The sequence below is a fragment of the Aethalodelphis obliquidens genome, unplaced genomic scaffold (assembly GCF_003676395.1).
Source record: "Aethalodelphis obliquidens isolate GAN/ISIS:26980383/991018 unplaced genomic scaffold, ASM367639v1 scaffold25, whole genome shotgun sequence".
Lineage (NCBI taxonomy): Eukaryota > Metazoa > Chordata > Mammalia > Artiodactyla > Delphinidae > Aethalodelphis > Aethalodelphis obliquidens.
In genome coordinates this window covers 30318681-30340918 of record NW_020837969.1, presented here as the reverse complement: position 1 = coordinate 30340918, position 22238 = coordinate 30318681, and the positions used below count along the sequence as shown (strand labels likewise).

General features: G+C 34.4%; 1 protein-coding gene across 2 annotated transcripts in view; it reads right to left on the bottom strand.

Annotated features, from left to right (window-relative positions):
• Positions 1-22238, bottom strand: part of ADAM32 (ADAM metallopeptidase domain 32) — a 164824-nt gene that overhangs the window by 17137 nt on the left and 125449 nt on the right. For both annotated transcript variants that reach the window (XM_027122882.1, XM_027122883.1), the window contains exons 18-20: positions 11900-11999; positions 10716-10769; positions 2964-2996 (exon numbers count right to left, since the gene is read on the bottom strand). In XM_027122882.1, the coding sequence (XP_026978683.1) occupies positions 2964-2996; positions 10716-10769; positions 11900-11999 (187 nt within the window). The remainder of the gene's footprint in view (positions 1-2963; positions 2997-10715; positions 10770-11899; positions 12000-22238) is intronic.

Here is a 22238-nt window from a genome sequence, read left to right as displayed (position 1 = left end):
CTGTGGAATACAGTACGAGGTTCGTCAAAAAACTAAAAATAGAACTACCACATGATCTAGTGATTTCACTCCTGAGTATATATTGAAGAAATGAAAATACTACTTCGAAAAGATACACATACCCCAATGCTTGTAGCAGCATTATTTACAATAGCCAAGATATGGAAGCAAAGTTGTGTTCATCAACAGATGAATGGATAGAGGATGTGGTATATTTACACACAATAGAATATTACTCATCTATTAAAAAGAAAGAAATTTTGCCATTTGCAACAATATGGATGGACTTGGAAGGTATTATGCTTAATGAAATAAGTCAGGAAAAGACAAATACTGCATGTTATCACTTACTTGTATAATATAAAAAGTGAAATGAACTAGTGAATATAACAAAAGTAGAGTCACATATGTAGAGAACAAACTAGTGGTTACCAGTGGAGATAGCAAGGGGGCGAGGGACAAGAGAGGGACAGGCAATTAAGAGGTATCAACTACTATGTATAAAATATATAAGCTACATGGGTATATTGTGCAGCACAGGGAATATTGCCAATATTTTATAATAACAATAAATGTAGCATAATCCGTATAAAAATTATTAATCACTATGTTGTATACCTGAAACATATAATTTTATAAATCAACTATACCTCAATTAAAAAACACATGACAGAACTGAAAAAAAAAGAATTGTTGATTTTGAATTGTTTAGGGAAATCACCTAGAACACTAAACAGAATATAAAATATACATAAAAGTCCAGTTAAGAAACATGGAACAATTTAGACACAGAAAATTTAGAATGGGGGAGAGTCAGTATTTGAAGAGAAAAAGTCTAGAACTTTTCCAAAATTGAAGAAAGGTATGAGTCTTCACACTGAAAGAAAATATTGGGTCCAGCTCATGATTTTTAAAAAAATCTCTACCAGAATACATTATAACAAAATAACAACTCTAAGGACAAGGAATACATGTACAGGCTATGTTAGGCAGAATTCTAAGATTCCCATTCCTTGGTTATTCAAACACTTTTCAAAGTACTGCTCTGAAAAGATTTTGCAAATGTAATTAAACCTCCAAATCTGTTGGCCTTAAAATACAGAGATTATTTTGGTGGGCCTGACCCAATCAGGTCAGCCCTTTACAAGCAGAGTTTTCTCCTGCTGGTAGAGGAAAGAAATTAAGAGAGAGTCAAAGCCTTAGGAATACTTATATTACTCTTGTTTCTTTAAAGGTGAAGGGAGGTACATGAGTAGCAATGCAGGTGGCCTCTGGGAGACGGAGGGGCTCCAAGCAGACAGGCAACAAGGAAAGAGATACCTCAGACCTACACCTGCAAGAAATTGGATTTTTCTTACAACCCAAATGAGCTATGATCCCAGCCTGGCCTTCAGGCCTTCAGGTCAGACTTGTGACAACCCAGCCAAATCCACCTGGATTTCTGACTTACAGAACTTGCTCATAGTAAATTAACGTTGTTTAAGTCACTGAGTGTGTGGTAATTTGTTATGCAGCAATAAGAATGCAATGACTAGGTAAAACTCCTATTAATCATAAAGGAATAAATGAATCAACACACTAACAGAAGATTTATCATCATCAATAGTACATGCCACATTACACTGACATATCTTCAAATAGCGAAGGCAAAATAACTCAGCATAGAAGTCTATACTACATAAACTCATACTCAAGAGTGAAAATAAAGATAATTTTAGGTGGATAAGATAAATAGTTTACTACACATAGACTCAATGATGGAAATTCTAAGAGAGGTACTTCACCAAAAGGGAGATTGAACATTAAAAAAATGGAATTAAATTCAAAAAAGAATAGCGAGTAAATAAGTTACAAATATGTAGTGAAATCCTAGTATGTTTTGATTAAATATAATAATGATAATGATGACTTATTTGTATCAGGTTAAAATTCAGGAGTAACTGAAAGCCAAATGATAATGCTATGGAAGAGTGAAGAAAAGAGTATAAGGTTTAATGGTCTAAGATCCATAAATTGTTGGAAGAAGATTATAAGTACTTTTATATCTAAAATTGTAACTTCATCTACATTTAATTTTAATAATTTAATAAACCATAATATAATAATTAAAGAATATAACTAGAACATATAATGACCAAATTGATAGAAGGAAAGAAAAAACAATGAAAGCACAATCAATATGATGGAATACATGAAAGTAGAAAGAGAAAATACTGAAAACGCATGATAAATAGAAAAAAAACAAAATGGCAGAATTTAGTCTAAACACATCAGCACACATATAAATATATAAACATATTCAATTCAACTATTGAGAAACTCTTGAGGTTACATATTTTAAAATTCCATTGGCATGCTGTTTTCAGGAGACCAAATTAAATAAAAGGTTGAAAGTAAGGGGATGAAAAGTTACATTAGATAATGTAATAGAATAGAATGTTGGTATAGCAGTTATAAAACAGTAAGGACAGAATTTATGGTTAAGAAATATTAACGGGGACAATATGCTATTTATTAATGTTAAAAGAAAAGCACAGCTAAGTCAGTGTAATTAGTTCTCATCAACCCAAAATTATTATAGAAATTTATACATGAGTTCTGTCATGTACAATCTATCAAATGTCAAGCATTTGCTTGTTTGTTTACCCAAGCAGTACATAAATATAACCCAAGCTGGGTAATTTCCAGGCACTATACATCCTTTTTCTTTACTAATTATACATATCCTATCTTTTATTAGAGTCAGCCATTTTATTCCTTGTTTCCTCAGAGTAGACTTCCAATAAGTATTTATTAAATAAATAAAAGACTAATTTACTAGAAACTAAATTACTATATACTAGTAGCCTGGTTTTCAGTGGATTACTTTACCAAACTTAGCTGTTCGAACAGTATCTAGACATTGTGAATTATTCATTCTTAATTTTCAACATGTATCTTAAGATGCCTTCCAATTTACCTACCTGCTAGCATTTCTGTGAGTGCTGCCTTCTGATCTGGATATTAAAAAAAAAAGGAAAATAGTGTCCAAAGTTAGTCTTAAGAGCGCTTGCCAACTGCATAAATAAAAGTCAGGCCATTTTATAAGCAGTATTATCTCTTTTATAAGGTAAGTTACCAAAAAAGAAAATCATGTCCAAGGTCACTGAACAAAGATGCAAATAAATAACATTCTTATTTACTTATATACCTCATCCACAAAGAGTGCATTTCAAACTTGTACTAAAGAAATTATCAAGAAGGCACAGATTTTCTTTTCCCTTATCACTTCTAAACACAGAATATAGGTTTGACCCTGAATTCCTGATTCTGACCTTTATACTCCAACTTTTAATTTTTTATTCATTGATAAAGAAATGCTACATTTTATAAGTTAAAACCCATATTGACTTCTAGACAATCTGACAGAATGAGCTGGTGGGACAATTCCCCTTTCCATTCCTCAAAGAGGAGTGCTGAAAAAAAATAAGACAAACAGTTAATACATAACTGAGGTTAACAACAAGAAAAGAATTCTCCTGGTGCTAGTAAAAAATGAAGAAACTGAGTTCAAAGGGTAAACAGGAGATAAAAGTGAATGATTGCAGGGGTGTCTAAACCAGTGATATGACTTTGGGACTAAAGATTTAATACCCATTCCTTAGAAGTTATGAGGCCTTTGCATGCAAGGAAACTAAGTGAGCTCCTTAACTGGAGCCATTTAACCTGGGAGCCATGAATGTCCATACCACCCATTACACAGGGATAGTAAAAATTCTGACCAGTGGCCTTTGGAATGCAGCAGGGAAAAGGGGATACGCAACAGGAATAGATGGGGGAAAATGCATCACTGCAGAGTCCCAAGCCTACAAAAAATGTACTTTCAGGGCCCCAGTCACACGCCTACAAATTCTTGAACACCATGCATAGCAGTTGTTCCAAATATTTTTGCTTTAAAAGAAGCAAAAATGAAACCACCCACATGTTTATGTCTTCAACACAGGGCATGCAGAATTCTCATGGGAAAAGCATAGACACTGAAAGGAAAAGACACTGAAGAGAAAAGAGGTTTGTACGATTACAAACCCCTAATAGATAATGTCAACAGCCAGAGCAAAACAATGAGTTCACACACCAAGAAATACAAATGATGAAAAAACTTGGAGAATATTTAGAATCTCCATAGAGATTTCTGCAAGAATAGAATCCATAAGTCTAGAACAGTACAGAGAAGGAAGAATTGGTGAAATGAGAGTGATCTCAGGAAATCAAACAGAATGTGAGATGGAGAGAGAGCTATGAAAGTGCAGTTACAAACCATAAAGACACACTTCCAATTCCGGTCAAGATGGAGTAACAGACTGGATTTACCCTCCTGCCTGAAACAAATGAATATCTGGACAAAATACATTAAATGCTGGTTTTCAGACACTGAATATTAGGCAGGATAGTGATATATGAGAGAAGGGAAGAAAGGTGAGACCTATGACTGCCCCTTGTTACTGCCTGAGGAGAGTTGCCACCCTGTAGCACAGCAAGGGAAACCCAGGCAAAGCCAGAAGTCTCCCTGAATTGAGGTAACAGGGTCTGCGGATGCCAAGGCAGCTACACTTCTCAGGGCAGAATAGCAGAGAAGAAAGGAGGTGCACAGAGAGCTCCTGATATCTGTGGAGGGTCCTCTTTGAGTGTTCGGCAGAGTACCAATCACTGAATGCCAGTGAAGAAACTCCCTGAGCCAGAGAAAAATGATTAGAAACTAATAAAGGAAGCAATCTCTTGTACTCATATAGGAACAGGAATAGTTTGTGTTCCCACCATCTGAGTTGAAAAATCTCATAATTCACAGTGAGTTTGGTAGAGTTACATGGAAGGGTACTGCCTCCGTAGTGCTAACCATTCTGATCCTACTTAACGAAGCTTAAAAGCAATGGTGTTAGAAAAACTGAATATTCTTATGCAGGAGAAGAAAAACACTCAATTCATACCCATACAAAACTTAGTTCAAATTAGATATAAGCCTAAATGCAAAACCTAAAACTATAAAACTTTTAAAAGAAAACATGAGAGAAAACCTTCATGAATTTTGGTTAGGCAAATATTTCCTAGCTACAACATCAAAATCATGATCTATAAAAGAAGATACTGATACACTGGATTTCATCAAAATTTTAAACTTTTGCTCTTTAAAAGAGTGAAAAGAAAAGCCTTAGAGTAGAAGAACATATTTGCAAATCACATATATAATAAAGCACTTGTATCCAGCATTTATAATGAACACTCAAAATACAATAATAAGAAAACAAACAATCCATTTTTTAAATGATCAAAAAGTTCTGACTGACTCAATAATAAAAAGACAACCCAATCAAAAAATGGGGTCTTTCAGCTGAAACCGCCATCTTCCAGTAATTTGTCAAAAAGACCAACACAAATGAAAAGAGAAGAGGCACCTGCTATACTTTTAGAAAACATGGGGTTGTTCCTTTGGTCACATACATGGGAATTTACAAAAAAGTGATATTGTAGACAGCAAGGGAACTGGCACTATTTAAAAAAGAAATGTCCCACAAATGTTACAAAAACTGGGAGTCTACAATGTTACCCAGCATGCTGTTGGCATTGTTGAAAACAAACGAATTAAGGGCAAGATTCTTGCCAAGAGAATTAATGTACTTATTGAGGATATTAAGCACTCTAAGAACCAAGATAGCTCCCTGAAATGAAGGAAATATGATCAGAAAAAGAAGGAAGCCAAAGGGAAAGGAACATGGGTTTGACTGAAGCACCAGCCTGCTCCATCCAGAGAAGCACACTTTGTGAAAACCAGTGAGTTGGAACCCATTCCCTATGAAATCATGCCATAATAGGTGTAAAAATAAATGAATAAAAGACCTCCGGATTGTAATTTTAATTAATTAATTTAAAATGGGTAAAATATTTGAATACACACTTCTCCAAAGAAGATGTACATCTGACAAATAACCACATGAAACTGTCAGCATCATTAGTCATTAGAGAAATGCAAATTAAAACCATAATGAGATGCCACTGCACACTATCGGAATTGCTAAAATTAAAAAAATATATGACCATATAAGTGTTGTTGAGAATGTGGAGGAACTAGAACTCTCACATACTAGTGGTTGGAATATAAGATAGAAGAACTGCTTTGCAAAACAGTTTAGCTCTTTCTTTAGAAGTGAAACATATACCTACCATATTACCCCGTTGTTCCAGTCCTGGGTATTAACTAAGAAAAAGAACGCATATGTTCACATAGAAATTTGTATGTAAATGTTCATAATGGCTTTATTTATAACAGCCCAAAACTGGAACGCATCCAAATAACTATCAATAGATGGAATGGATGAACAAATTATGGTATAATCATACAACTGAATACTTATCAGAAATAAAAGGAAAAAAAATGATCACACAAGAACACGGATGGATTGCAAAATAATCATGGTGAGTGAAATAAATCAGACAAAAAGAAGAGTACATACTGTATGATTCCATTTACATAAAATTCTAGGAAATGCAAACTAAGAAAGCAGATCAGCAGCAGTATGGGGATAGAGCAGGTGGAAGAGGCAGGAGTGGGGCTTATGAAGGGGCTCGAGGAAATTTGGGGCATGACAGATACCTTCATAATCTTGATCATGATGATGGTTTCATCAGTGTTACTTTTCAGATTATCAAAACATACAAAATTATACACTTAAAATATATGTAATTTACTGTGTGTCAATTATACCACGATAGAACTATACATTAGAAAAAGAACAAGCTATTGATACACATAACATCACGGATGAATGTCAAATGCATTATGCCAAGGGAAAGAAGACAGACTCAAAAGATTACATACTACAGTATACGATTCCATTTATACAAAGTTCTGGAATTGGCAAAACTATAAGCAAAGAAGACATCTGTCAGTGCCAGGAGCTGAAGGTGGGGTGAGAGGGAATTCTGAGGTGATGAAATTGTTCTATGATTTATTGAGGTTGTAGTAAGTGTACACATTTGTTAAACTCATAGAATTACATAAACCAAAGAGATTAGTTTTACTACATGTAAATTGTATCTCAGCTTTTAAAAGCTTCATTCTTAGTGTCAAAAGAAAAGAAGCCAAAGGAGGAGAAGTATAAAGATGAGGAAGAGAACAACCATCACATCTACCATGGAGGCTAGAATGGAAGACCCTAAAATATAGGGATTTCAGAAAAATAAAAGGGATAGAATGGGGAAGAGTCAATCGTTAAAGAGATAATGACTGAGAACCTTCCAGAACTGAAGAAAGACATGATAATTGAAGATGATTGTGAATTCAGAGCTGGAAAAATAAAAACAAACTCATATCAGAACAAGTAATAATTCAGTAACATAATACCTTGGACAAAAGAAAACTTGAGAAGCTAACTTAGAAAAAAAGTGCAAGTATAAAGGTAAAAATGAATTAATTAATCTGACAGCAGACATCTCAACAACAGTAAATGCCAAAATTCAATGGCATCATAAAAGGGCTGACAGAAATAACTGTCCACCTAAAATTCTATACCCATATAGAATTTCAAGAGTGAAAGTGAAATAAAACCATTTCCAGGCATATAAGGCAAACAAGTGATTACACATAGACCATCACTGTAATAACTACCAAAGCAAGTACTTCTCCAAGAAGATTGAACCTAGAATGAAAAAAGCAGGATTCCAAAAAGAATGGCGATAATTATGGCATTGGTACACAAACCATGTGACAAAATTTCATAATATATACACACACATACTCAAAAATGAGTGTATGTATGTAAACACTGGTGAATATGAATAAGGTCTATAGTTTAATTGATAATATTGTACCAATACCAATTCTCTGGCTGTGAAAATGTGCTATGTTAATGTAAGATGTTATTATTGAGAAAACCTAAGTGATGAGTACAATGGAATTCTGTGCTATTTTTGCAACTTTTTATATTTCTTAAATTATTTCAAAACTAAGTTTAAAAAAAGGGAATCATAGGGCTTCCCTGGTGGCTCAGTGGTTGAGAGTCCGCCTTCCGATGAAGGGGACGCGGGTTCGTGCCCCGGTCTGGGAGGATCCCACATGCTGCGGAGCGGCTGGGCCCGTGAGCCATGACCCCTGGGCCTGTGTGTCTGGAGCCTGTGCTCCACAACGGGAGAGGCCACAGCAGTAGGAGGCCCGCGTACTGCCAAAAAAAAAAAAAAAAAAAAGGGAATCATAAAGAATCTGGAAAATATATTAGGAAATCCTAATAAGTATTAACTAAACATAATAATGATAAGAACACAATAACACAAAACTTATTTGGAGGGAACTGAAAAGCCAAATGACAAACAGATTGAAAAAGATAGGTTAGTTTTAAAGGGCTAAGATCCTTGAGTTATTCAGAAGATTATATACAACGATTAAATTAAGACATTATACAACATTAGCTACAAATGCTAAAAGTTAACAAAAATCATTAAAACAATAAAAACAGAATATAAAAATGTACAAAATAGTAGAAGAGAAAAAGAAAAGAAGAAAAAGCACAATCAAGAAAATGGATTTTTTTTTTTTTTTTTTCAGTACTCAGGCCTCTCACTGTTGTGGCCTCTCCCGTTGTGGAGCACAGGCTCCAGACGCGCACGCTCAATAGCCATGGCTCACGGGCCCAGCCGCTCCGCGGTATGTGGGATCCTCCCGGAACGGGGCACGAACCCGCGTCCCCTGCATCGGCAGGCGGACTCTCAACCACTGCGCCACCAGGGAAGCCCAAGAAAATGGATTTTGAGAGAAGGAAAAAATGCAAAAAAAAAAAAGAGAGGATAGTAAGTAGGAAGAAAATAAGATGGTAAATTTCAATGTGAATATATATCATCATATATTAAGCATATAAATGTAACAAACTCCACTACTGCATTTCATATAAAGGCTGTTTATAATGTACCAACTAAAATCAAAGAATGGTTGAAAATAAGGGATGAAAAATATGTAATAGGTAAGTCTAAATTTCAAAGAGCAAGTTGACATATAGCAATGTAAGAGTGAGAATAGAATTTAAGATACAATTATTAATGATAAAAAGAAAATACACCAAGAATATATAACTATGTTGAACATTATCCATTTAGCCACTGTCTCAGAGTATATAAAGCAGAAGTCTCAACAATCGAAGAGAAAGCCGTGACATATTGGTAAACCTTATTTGCCTCTCATAGAAAATGAATTATCAAGTAGAGAAAAAATTTAAAAACCCAGTAAGTATAAAGATGACTTGAAACAGCACAATTAAAAAGTTTGTTCTAAAAACAAAGAAAAAAACATACTGTATCACATTAATTGAAGCATGCATATCAAGCATATATTTTTACAAAAAACTGACTTCCTTTCTGGTTCCAACATTTAAGAGTCTAAATCAGAGACAAAGCTTTCCCAATAAGGTAATAAAATTGGAAAATAACTTTTACAGCAACAAAAATAAATCATATAACTGAAAACTAAAGACCATGGCTTTTCATGATTTAAATAAGAAATCGTGCTGGAAGTTTCTAATTTTTTAAACTGAATATCAGCTGTATCTTAAAAACTGGAGAATGTAGATGAAATGATATATAAGGGAGAAAGTTTTCACTTTAAAAGCATATTAGGAAAATAAGAAAAATTGAAAATTAATAAACAAAGCATTAGACTCCACAAAGGTAGAATTAACAAACACATAGCAAAGGTGAAGAGAGTAGCAAAGAGGAACAGACCGTAAGTTAAGGATTATAAACACAAGGAAATATATGGATCTCAACAGAACGACAAATTATATTTTTAAATTACTAATAAAATAGAAAAACCTCTGAGAAGACTGCTCATAAAAAAGGAAAAAAAACTTAGAATTAGATGGGTAAACATATGTATAAAGTATAAATATTTAAAATTATATATAATTCTAGATATGGCACAGGGATGTAGCCATGTGTAGTAAAAATATGTGATACACACCAGCTTTCAGTGCAGAGGTTGTTCTCCACAGAGAGGGAGATGGGGATTGCAGCTGTATATACAGCGGTTTATTTCATAAGAGAAACAAAATATTCATGTTTATTTCCAGTGGTGGGCAAATGGTTGTTTGTCACCTTGTTCTGTCTTTGCTTTTGAACTATATTTTTAAATAAAAATATTTTACATACTAAATTATAAATTTGCTTTCTGAAGACTTTTCCCAGAGAATATTTTTAAAATTATTTCTTACATGAGGTAGCAATGCAAATTGAAACATTTCATTTGTGATATGGCTCATAAATCTGCATTACAAATAAATACTTCTGGTACTTCTCCTGTAGGTGACACAGATCACTGGGCATTTGAAAGCAATAGATATGGATACATTTTAGTTCTTCCTCTCTCAATTACCAAGGCGATGACATTGGCAAGTCATTAAAACCACATTCCAAAATTTTTGCTTCTTTAAAATAAGGATATTCAAAACTATCTCAAATAATTAAATGAGATACTGATGTAGCATACAAAATTCCTGTAAAATGTAAAGTATTATGGCTGCTCATAATATTTCCTTATATGTGACTAGATTTAAATGGTACTAAAGTTTAACTTCAGAACACAAATTCAATTTACTCGCTACTTTGGGGTTCCTCTTTCTTGCTGAACCACTTTTTCAAAGGCTTCCATGAAACAGCTACTATGGTTGCTACGACGAGAACAGGTAAAGCAATGTAGGTACCCAAAAGCCACTGCTTCTCCCCAGCCTTCTCAAAACCTCTTTCCTTGATTAAACCTAAAAATAAAAATACATTAAAAAATCAGAGTAAAAAAATTAAGCTGCCTACTTTTACTTTCAAGTTACAGCAAACTAATTACAATGTTCTTAATTTTTATTGTTATTCAAGGAACATGGAAAAATAATAATACAATCATAATACTTGAGACTATCTCTATAAACTCTCATTCTAAAAGAACAGAAACTAAGTTCCAGAAAGTTCCAATGTATTCTACATTATACAGTAGCTACAGCAAAATCCCACTATAAGTGGGACCCCAAAACTTCAGTGATATATAATCTGCTTGTAAGGTTATCCAACAAACTTGCATTGTTACAAGGTGCATTATCACAGAATTCCACTATATCTGTGCATATCCTGTTTTTCTTTATTAGATTGTTGGCTCTTTGACATTTAGGGATCTGTTTTTACATGCGGAGTCACTGCAGTGCTACTAAAACGTCACTGCCATAAAAAATAGGAGACTTGATTCCTAATCCTAATTCTGCAGCTAGTTAGCACCGGGTATTCTTTAAATTCCATGAGGAGTGGGACTTTGTTTTGCTTACTGTACATGCCTAGTGCCGTATGATGAGCACCTGGTATATATTAGGAATTCAATAAATATTTGCTAAATCAATGAATGAATGACGAAAACTAAAGTCATGGTGAACAAACAGAATATTGTTTTAGCCCCTTCTGTCATCTCTTTAGCAGCAATTAATAGATTTTTATCATTTAAACTATAAACGCCAGACTAAAAACTTATCTTCTATTTCCTTTATTTCTTCTATAACAGACACATTAACAGTGCTGGACACAGGGTGTGTTGTTTGTATAGAGCTGAGGCCACAGGATCAGGCATAAAAGGGGGAAAAGGTTGAAAGACAGTTTAAAGGAGAAAGTCAGACATAAGTAAATAAAAATTTTAAGAGATACCCTCAGCTTCAATCATATTCAAAATTAATATTAGGACAAAAAGCAGGATTAAGAAGCATATTTGGCGTCTAGTTCTTGAGGCAGCCTATTTACCTTTTAATTACAAATACTGGTTTCTTTCAAAGTGTCAAAAATCGAACTTTGTCTTTGCGAAGGTAAGCAATTTGAGAATTTTATTAACTGGATACAAGAAGAGAGAGATACTTGCCCTGTCCCCCAGGCAATCTGGAAGGTATTCTGGAGAGTGCTCGGCAATCTGGAGGTCTGTAGCCACTAGAACAGTTGCACGTCATCTCAGAAGTGCACACCTAGAATCATTTTTTTAATTCAAATGATCATTTAAAAATATTTTCTCATAGAAAGTAAAATTATCAGATGGATCATCAAGCTTACTTTTTTATTTTCATCTAGTGTAATTTTATTTGATTTATTTAGAAAGAGAATCCTACAAATTGAATGCTTGGTTTTTTAGCCTAAAGTGCACACACGCACACACACACACGCTAAAAAGCCGCTGTAAAGTGAGGCTCACAATATTTGCACCTGGAAAATTTAACACCTTCAAATGTTCACCAGAAAATTTAGTGTGCAATTTCAGAAACACCTACATAAATTCTAATGAAAATGAGACCATTCCAGTGGTGTGTTAGAGCCAGCCAGTATCAGCTCCCAGGGCTGAGTGTGTAACATCTCTTCCCATCTTCAAGTTCAGTGACATCATGGGGTAGTTTGAAGTATTTGTACTTACAAATGAGGACTTTACCCTTCCTCACACTAGTTGGTAAACATTTACTAGCATAATACTGCCCTTGACCAGCATCAGGTTTGTTTGTTAGCTTTTGTTTGTTTGATTTTTAAGCAAAGGTTTTTTTGTATTCTAAGAGGGCATCAGATAATTAATTTCTGTAATTAATTAATTAATAATAGCAAACAACTTTATGGTGCTATGTGTGAGTCTCTATTCTGAGCACTTTATATAGATTCACTCATCAAATCCTCACAATAGCCCTATAAAGTTGGGACTATTATTATTCCTACTTTACAGATGAATAAACTGAGGCATAGATGTTTAACTTGCCAAAGGTCACATGGCTAGTAAGTGATGGAGACAGGATTTAAACTGAAGCTATCTGGTTTCAGAGTCTCTGCCCTTGACCACTATGCTATGCTACTTCTCAAAATAATATAAAACATCTCTCAATTTCTAAGATCTCAATTTAAGAACATGAATCTAATTTCATGGCTTAAATGTACAGGAAAAAAGTATTCTGTTTGGGTTATCCATTGCCTTAGCTCTATCACATCACCTTCATGTTGTTGTGTGTGTATATGTATGTCTACTGTGAAATACCTCACAGAAATATTTCGTCCTTCTCAGGAGACACCATGTTGTCACTTTGTCATAATACTGTGTTGTTACTTTTGGATCACTTGGTTAAGGTGCTGTCTTCCAAGTTTTTTCCACTGTAAGTTACCATGCCTCCATTTGTAATTAATAAGCAATTTGTGAGGAGATACTTGTGAGATTATGAAAGTATCTGGGTCCTCGTAAAACTTTCACCCACTGGTTTTAGCATCCATTGATAATTACTTAACTCCATTATTCCTTCTATATTGTTTATACTATAAAAAAAGTTTTCCCATATCTCCATTTATCTATTCAGTTACTGTTATTGGTAAACATATTACTGATATAGTCAAAGGAGCTTTGACAAGTGTGCCAAGACCACTCAATGGGGAAAGGAGAATCACTTCAGCAAATGGTGCTCGGAAAACTAGATACCCAATGTAAAAGAATGAAGTTGGACCCTTATCTCACACCATATATAAAGATTAACTCAAAATGGATTCAATACCTAAATATAAGACCTAAGACTATAAAACTCCAAGAAGAAAACATAGGGGGAAAGCTTCGTAACATTGGACTTCACAATGATATCTTGGATATGACACTAAAAGCACAAGCAACAAAAGTAAAAATAGACAAATGGCTATACAACGAACTTAAAAATGTTTGTGCATCAAAGGAAACAATCAACAGAGTGAAAAGGCAACCTATAGAACAGAAAACTTGCAAACCATATATCTGATAAAGGGTTAATATCCAGAATATACAACGAAATCCTACAAGTCAACAACAAAAAATCAAACAACCTAACTTTAAAATGGGCAAAGGACTTGAGTAGATATTTCTCCAAAGATGGTATACAAATGGCCACCAAGAATATGAACAGATGCTCAACACCATTAACCGTAAGAGAAATGCAAATGAAAATCCCAGCAATAGAAACGACAGACAACTTTGCCTAAATATGCTATAAATGCCAGAATACATTATTATTGTGTTTACTTTAAAAAGTCAGTTGTCTTCTTAAAAGTTTAAATGAGATACACTATTTTATATTTATCCACATCTGTTTCATTTCCAGCACTCTTCATCGCTTTGTGTAGATCCACATTTCCATGTGACATTATTTTCCTTCCATCTGAACACAGTTTAATATTTCCTTTAGTGCATATCTTCTAGCAACAAATTCTCTCAGATGTATATATCTGAAAAAATTCTTTTATATCCTTAATTTTTGAAATATTTTCATTGGATATAGAACACTAAATGACAGGTTTTTTCTCACACTTAAATGACGTCATTTAGATCTCTTTGTCTTACATATTTTCTGATAAGAAGCCTGGAGTCATTCTTATCATTGTTCCTCCAGATGCAATGTATCTTTCTCCTCCGACTACATTTAAAATATTCCCTTTATTAGGGAAAGCAAGTACAGCAAAATGTTAATCACTGGTAAATCTAAGTGAAGGGTATGTGGATGTTCATTGGAATAGTCTTCAGTGTTTCTGTAGCTTTGAAATTGTTAGGGGAAAAAATGGGGACAAAAGAACATATTTTGCTTTCATGTTTGTTTCGGATTGAATAGGACTGACTGAACACTAATAGTTTATCTTTTCATAACTAAAGCAACCACCTCTTTTATTAATTGGAAGCTACCTGTTTCAATCAACCTTGGGTGAGTAGAAATCATAGTATAGATATGGATTTTAGGCCTCAAATCTCTGCTTTTGGTCCTTTGTATATTTTTTGTCATTTTTTATTGTGACAAGCCAAAGTTGAGCATTTGTTCTTGTGTTCAGTATTGTTTGTGGGCATTTGAGACTACCTTCATGAATACACTGGTGTAGACTTAATCACTCAATGTCCCTTTTCAATGTAATAGTTTAACCATCACACACATAGCTATTTCAGTAAACCTCTTTATCTGAGAAATATGGTTAAGTGGTTATGGTCTTAAGATAATAGTAATGAACACATCTGCTATTTTTTTCTTCCCAGAATCTACACTATTCAGCTGGCAACAGTATCTGAAATTTTCTTGGGGGAAATGAATTCTTTATAAATCGGCAGAGTGGTTACTGTGGGACATGACCCTGCCCCGCTTCCATGCATCACACTTTCCATGCCCAGAGGTTGGTGCATGAACCGGATCAGGCCAATTAGTCAATGTATTGGAACCCTTTAGAAAGAGAAGCTATTTGTCTCAGAGTTACTGCTGGTAGGATTTAAACTTAGAGCTGCTGAATGCCACTTGTATTACCACATGTGTGGAGAAGTCTGCATGAAAGTGAATCCTAGAGGGAAGGGAGCCAAATCGAGGGATGGAGGGAGGCAGAATCCTGACAGCATCATCTGAGTCTTGGAATCTAGCCATGCTTGGGCTTTTCAGTTATGTGTATCAGTCAGTAATAATCCTTCTTCTTGATACATTATTAGTTCTTGATTATTATTTTCATTATTATATATCATTATTCATTCTTAATAAATAAAAGTTGTTCTTCAGCCTAAAAAGAAAAACTACTTTTACTGTTGATTTCAGTAATTTGATTATAAGGTGTCTTGGTATATATCTGTGTTTTTCTGGCTTGAGATTTATTGAACTTCCTGGAACTTTGAGTTCATGCTTTATCAAATTTTGAAAATTCCTTAAAATTTTTTCTAGCCTCCCCTCTTTCTCTTCTTCTGCAACACTAATTACACATATGCTGAACCATTTGACAGCATCTAATGGGTCACTGATTCATTTTTTTTTCAGTCTTTTTTACGTTTCTTGTTTCAGTTTGAATAGTTTCTATTGCCTTATCTTTAGGTTCACTGACATTTTCTTCTGCTGTGTCAGTTGTGCTGTTAATACCATCCAAAGAATTTTTCATTTCAGTTATGGTGTTTTCCTATTTCTATAAATTCCATGTGCTTTTTTATATCTCCCAGTTCTCTTCTTACCGTGTTAATGTTTTACTTTAAATCCATGAGAATATTTGTAATAGCTTTTTAAAATCCCTGTCAACTAATTACATCATTTTTAACACTTCCGGGTCTATTTCTATTGACTAAATTTTTCTCCTGGTATAGTTCACATAATTCTCCTTCTTCGTATGTTTGTTACTTTCTAAAATGCTATGATGGATACTGTGAATATCATATTGTAGAATGTGTTGTTTTCCTTTAAAGATTGCCACATTGGTGCTGGCAGGCAGTTAAGTTACTTGCAGAACAGCTTGATCAAGGCTTGTTTTTTTTTTGTTTTTTTTTTAACATCTTTATTGGGGTATAATTAAGGCTTGTTTTTAAACTTTGATAGGGCAGATTTAGAATATTCTTTTCTCTAAGGCTAATTTAGTGCTACTAGTAAAGCATGACTCTTCTGGGATCTCTAGTGAATGTCCCAGGTTTTCAAAAACACCTCTTCACTCTGACTAATTGTAACTCACATTAACTCCCAGCTTTCTGTAAACATTGATAATTGTTCAGCTTAACAGTTCTGTCATTCTTTCCCTGGTCTTGTGTGGTTTGATCTTCATCGATAGACCCATAAGGACCTCTACGCAAATTTCTGAACCTCTTCCTGCATATCAATGCTTCTTCCCTGGAACACTGCCTCACAGATTCCAACCACTTTAATATCTCATAATGCCAGTCTCCTTCTCCTCAAGCTACTGAGCCTGCACTCAGTCCAGATCCCACCCAAGGCGCTGCAGTCCAAAACCTGACAATAGGAGGAGAGCCAGGGAAATCACATCTCTTTTGTTTCCCTTCTCTCAAGGAATAAAGCCCTATGCTGCTTATTGTCTAATATCTGAAAACTGTTGTTTCATACATTTCTTTCCAGTTTTCTACTTGTTTATGGCAAAACTGTGATTAAAGATCCATGTATTCTTCCATACTCCAAAAAATCCATGAACTTCTGAGAAAAGGGTAATTCTTTTAAAAACAGCAGATAGTAGCCTCACTGTTTCTCCACTGTCTCTCTCCTCATGTGAAAAAAAATACAGTGTGTACCCCTAGGGATCTAATTATGGCCTTGAATATCATCCCCTTTTCAAAAGTACCAGAGCTTCTCAGAGTGATTGATTACATAAATAGGGCTGGATAACTCAAGAAGAATCTGAGACACATTGCATCAGAGGGCAAGGTTGACTTGCAAGGTACCTATAGGAAATAACCACTATTATTTTCAATTTTCCTTTAAGATCCAGTCAATATAATAAAGCAATAGAAAGAACTGAAAGTACAGCCACTAGAAATAAATGGGTAATTTTACTGTTATTTTCAAGAGATGACTGTCTACCAAAAACCTCAAAAATTTTCTATAGTTTAGTAAGTTGCCTGAATAGAAATGAATATGCAAATATCATTAACTTTCTTACAGTAAATGCAATGAGGAAAGATCCCTAATCACACCAGTAACAAAACTATGTGATACGTAGAAATAATTTTAACAAGGAATATGCAACATCATGTGATGAAAACATAAAACTATCCTGAAAATAACAAAGTCTTGAATAAATAATCCAAAAATGGGATAATTAGAAAATTTGCCATATCAATATAAATATTTGATTTTTACCAATAGCTATAAATGTAAAAAAGTATTATACTGGTATGAGAATAGATAGGTAAAGAAAATAAAACAGCCATTATACATATTTGACAAATGAATAATATACATGGAACCACATCTTAGACACCAATGGGCAAAAGGCAGGAATAGATAATTTACTGATCAACACATGGTTATTAAACATATGAATATGTGTTCAATCTCACTAACAGTCAGAGGAGACAATTAAAACCATAGTGAAGAACTTTCTCTTGTGTATCAAGTTGGCAAATATCAAAAATAAAATAGTACTTAGACTTGAGAGGAAGAAATGAAAGAGGCATTCTCATATGCCTATTCCCATAGAATAAATTTATAAAACTTATTGGAAAGCATTTAAAAATTGTAGGTTAATATCTTAAAGAGGATTAACCCCCTTATACTCTATAATTCTAGTTTTGGGAATCTATCCTATAGAAATAGCAAGAATGCTTACAAATATTTATGTACAAGTTTGTTCATCAAAGCAAATTTTGGTAATAATGAAGAATCAAATATCATATGACATTTAACATAACAGAATGGTTAAAATAAAAAAGTTACAGTCATCTCTCAGTATCCAATGGGGATTGGTTCCAGGACCCCTGTAGATATCAAAGTTCTTTATATAAACTGCATAGTACAGTTGGCCCTCCATATCTGCAGGTTCCACATCCATGGATATGGAGGGCCAATTGTAAATAATATTGTTTCTTATAACAATTTTTAGGCAATACTTAAAACATGGAAAAGTTCTTAAGAGAGAAATGCGTGGGATTAAAAAAGCAAGCTATTTCCCTTTATATATATTACCATGTCTGCTTTGTTGAATCAGTGACTCAATGGATAAATTTGCATACTCACACAAACAAACACATTTGATGAATGAATGAATAAATGAATTTATACATATGTACACATGTACATACACTGACAAAGAAAAAAAGCTTGCAGGAGAAGAGTTAACTCTGTATTGTAAAAAAAATATGGTTAGTTTCTTGCTTTCTACTTTAGATTTCTAAATTTTCAAAGTCCTCAATGATGAGTAAGTACTAGTTATTTTATGGGGAAGAAAAGAATAAGCAATGGCCATGAATTTGAAGGAGTGAGAACTTAAGATTGTTAGCAGGTCAACAATTGCCCTGTTGGACAAATTTACGCTCCAGATAAGTTTTATTTGACATGCCCAGAGTGTTCAAAGGAATATTTCTAGATCTCAAGCTCAAGAAGATTGGGGGTAAGGGAGAGAGATGAAGTAGAGGAGGTATTTGTTTACATTGCAAGTAAATTTAAAAGTGTTTGGGCATTTTGGGAAAGAAATATGGCTTTAACAGATTTATATTAGAATTTTAAACATATATACCCTTCAACCAAGCAGTCACGCTCCTGGTAATCTTCCCACAGAAATACAGGTGCCACCAGAAAGACAAGATCCAGCCTCATCCACCAGAACACAGGCACTAGTCCCCTCCACCAGGAAGCCTACACAACCCTCTGAACCAACTTTAGCCACTGGGGACAGACACCAGAAACAACGGGAACTACAAACCTGCAGCCTGCAAAAAGGAGACCCCAAACAGAGTAAGATAAGCAAAATGAGAAGACAGAAAAACACACAGCAGATGAAGGAGCAAGATAAAAACCCACCAGACCTAACAAATGAAGAGGAAATAGGCAGTCTACCTGAAAAAGAATTCAGAGTAATGATAATAAAGATGATCCAAAATCTTGAAAATAGAATAGAGAAAATGCAAGAAACATTTAACAAGGACCTAGAAGAACTAAAGAGGAAACAAGCAATGGTGAACAACACAATAAATGAAATTAAAAATATTCTAGATGGGATCAATAGCAGAATAACTGAGGCAGAGGAACGGATAAGTGACCTGGAAGATAAAAGAGTGGAAATAACTACTGCAGAGCAGAATAAAGAAAAAAGAATGAAAAGAACTGAGGACAGTCTCAGAGACCTCTGGGACAACATTAAACACACCAACATTCGAATTATAGGGGTTCCAGAAGAAGAAGAGAAAAAGAAAGGGACTGAGAAAATATTTGAAGAGATTATAGTTGAAAACTTCCCTAATATGGGAAAGGAAATAGTTAATCAAGTCCAGGAAGCACAGAGAGTCCCATAAAGGATAAATCCAAGGAGAAATATGCCAAGATACATATTAATCAAACTGTCAAAATTTAAGTACAACGAAAACACATTAAAAGCAGCAAGGGAAAAACAACAAATAACACACAAGGGAATCCACATAAGGTTAACAGTTGATCTTTCAGCAGAAACTCTGCAAGCCAGAAGGGACTGGCAGGACATATTTAAAGTGATGAAGGAGAAAAAACTGCAGCCAAGATTACGCTACCCAGCAAGGATCTCATTCAGATTTGATGGAGAAATTAAAACCTTTACAGACAAGCAAAACCTGAGAGAGTTCAGCACCACCAAACCAGCTTTACAACAAATGCTAAAGGAACTTCTCAAGGCAAGAAACACAAGAGAAGGAAAAGACTAACAATAACGAACCCAAAACAATTAAGAAAATGGGAATAGGAACATACATATCGATAATTACCTTAAATGTAAATGGATTAAATGCTCCCACCAAAAGGCACAGACTGGCTGAATGGATACAAAAACAAGACCCATATATATGCTGTCTATAAGAAACCCACTTCAGACCTAGAGACCCATACAGACTGAAAGTAAGGGGATGGAAAAAGATATTCCATGCAAATGGAAACCAAAAGAAAGCTGGAGTAGCAATTCTCATATCAGACAAAATGGACTTTAAAATAAAGACTATTAAAAGAGACAAAGAAGGACACTACATAATGATCAAGGGATCGATCCAAGAAGAAGATATAACAATTGTAAATATTTATGCACCCAACTTAGGAGCACCTCAATACATAAGGCAAATACTAACAGCCATAAAAGGGGAAATCAACAGTAACACATTCATAGTAGGGGACTTTAACACCCCATTTTCACCAATGGACAGATTATCCAAAATGAAAATAAATAAGGAAACACAAGCTTTAAATGATACATTAAACAAGATGGACTTACTTGATATTTATAGGACATTCCATCCAAAAACAACAGAATACACATTTTTCTCAAGTGCTCATGGAACATTCTCCAGGATAGATCATATCTTGGGTCACAGATCAAGCCTTGGTAAATTCAAGAAAACTAAAATTGTATCAAGTATCTTTTCCGACCACAATGCTATGAGACTAGATATCAGCTACAGGAAAAAACCTGTAAAAAATACAAACACATGGAGGCTAAACAATACACTACTTAATAACGAAGTGATCACTGAATAAATCAAAGAGGAAATAAAAAAATACCTAGAAACAAATGACAATGGAGACACGATGACCCAAAACCTATGGGATGCAGCAAAGGCAGTTCTAAGAGGGAAGTTTATAGCAATACAATCCTACCTTAAGAAACAGGAAACATCTCAAATAAACAACCTAACCTTGCACCTAAAGCAATTAGAGAAAGAAGAACAAAAATACCCCAAAGTTAGCGGAAGGAAAGAAATCATAAAAATCAGATCAGAAATAAATGAAAAAGAAATGAAGGAAACGATAGCAAAGATCAATAAAACTACAAGCTAGTTCTTTGAGAAGATAAACAAAATTGATAAACCATTAGCCAGACTCATCAAGAAAAAAAGAGAGAAGACTCAAATCAATAGAATTAGAAATGAAAAAGGAGAAGTAACAACTGACACTGCAGAAATACAAAAGATCATGAGAGATTACTACAAGCAACTCTATGCCAATAAAATGGACAACCTGGAAAAAATGGACAAATTCTTAGAAACGCACAACCTGCCAAGACTGAATCAGGAAGAAATAGAAAATATGAACAGACCAATCACAAGCACTGAAATTGAAACTCTGATTAAAAATCTTCCATTAAACAAAAGCCCAGGACCAGATGGCTTCACAGGCAAATTCTATCAAACATTTAGAGAAGAGCTAACACCTACCCTTCTCAAACTCTTCCAAAATATAGCAGAGGGAGGAAAACTCCCAAACTCATTCTACAAGGCCACCATCACCCTCATACCAAAACCAGACAAGGATGTCACAAAGAAAGAAAACTACAGGCCAATATCACTGATGAACATAGATGCAAAAATCCTCAACAAAATACTAGCAAACAGAATACAACGGCACATTAAAAGGATCATACACCATGATCAAGTGGGGTTTATTCCAGGAATGCAAGGATTCTTCAATATATGCAAATCAATCAATGTGATACACCATATTAACAAATTGAAGGAGAAAAACCATATGATCATCTCAACAGATGCAGAGAAAGCTTTCGACAAAATTCAACACCCATTTATGATAAAAACCCTGCAGAAAGTAGGCATAGAGGGAACCTACCTCAACATAATAAAGGCCATATATGACAAACCCACAGCCAACATCATCCTCAATGGTGAAAAACTGAAAGCATTTCCAATAAGATCAGGAACAAGACAAGGTTGCCCACTCTCACCACTCTTATTCAACATAGTTTTGGAAGTTTTAGCCACAGCAATCAGAGAAGAAAAGCAAATAAAAGGAATCCAAATTGGAAAA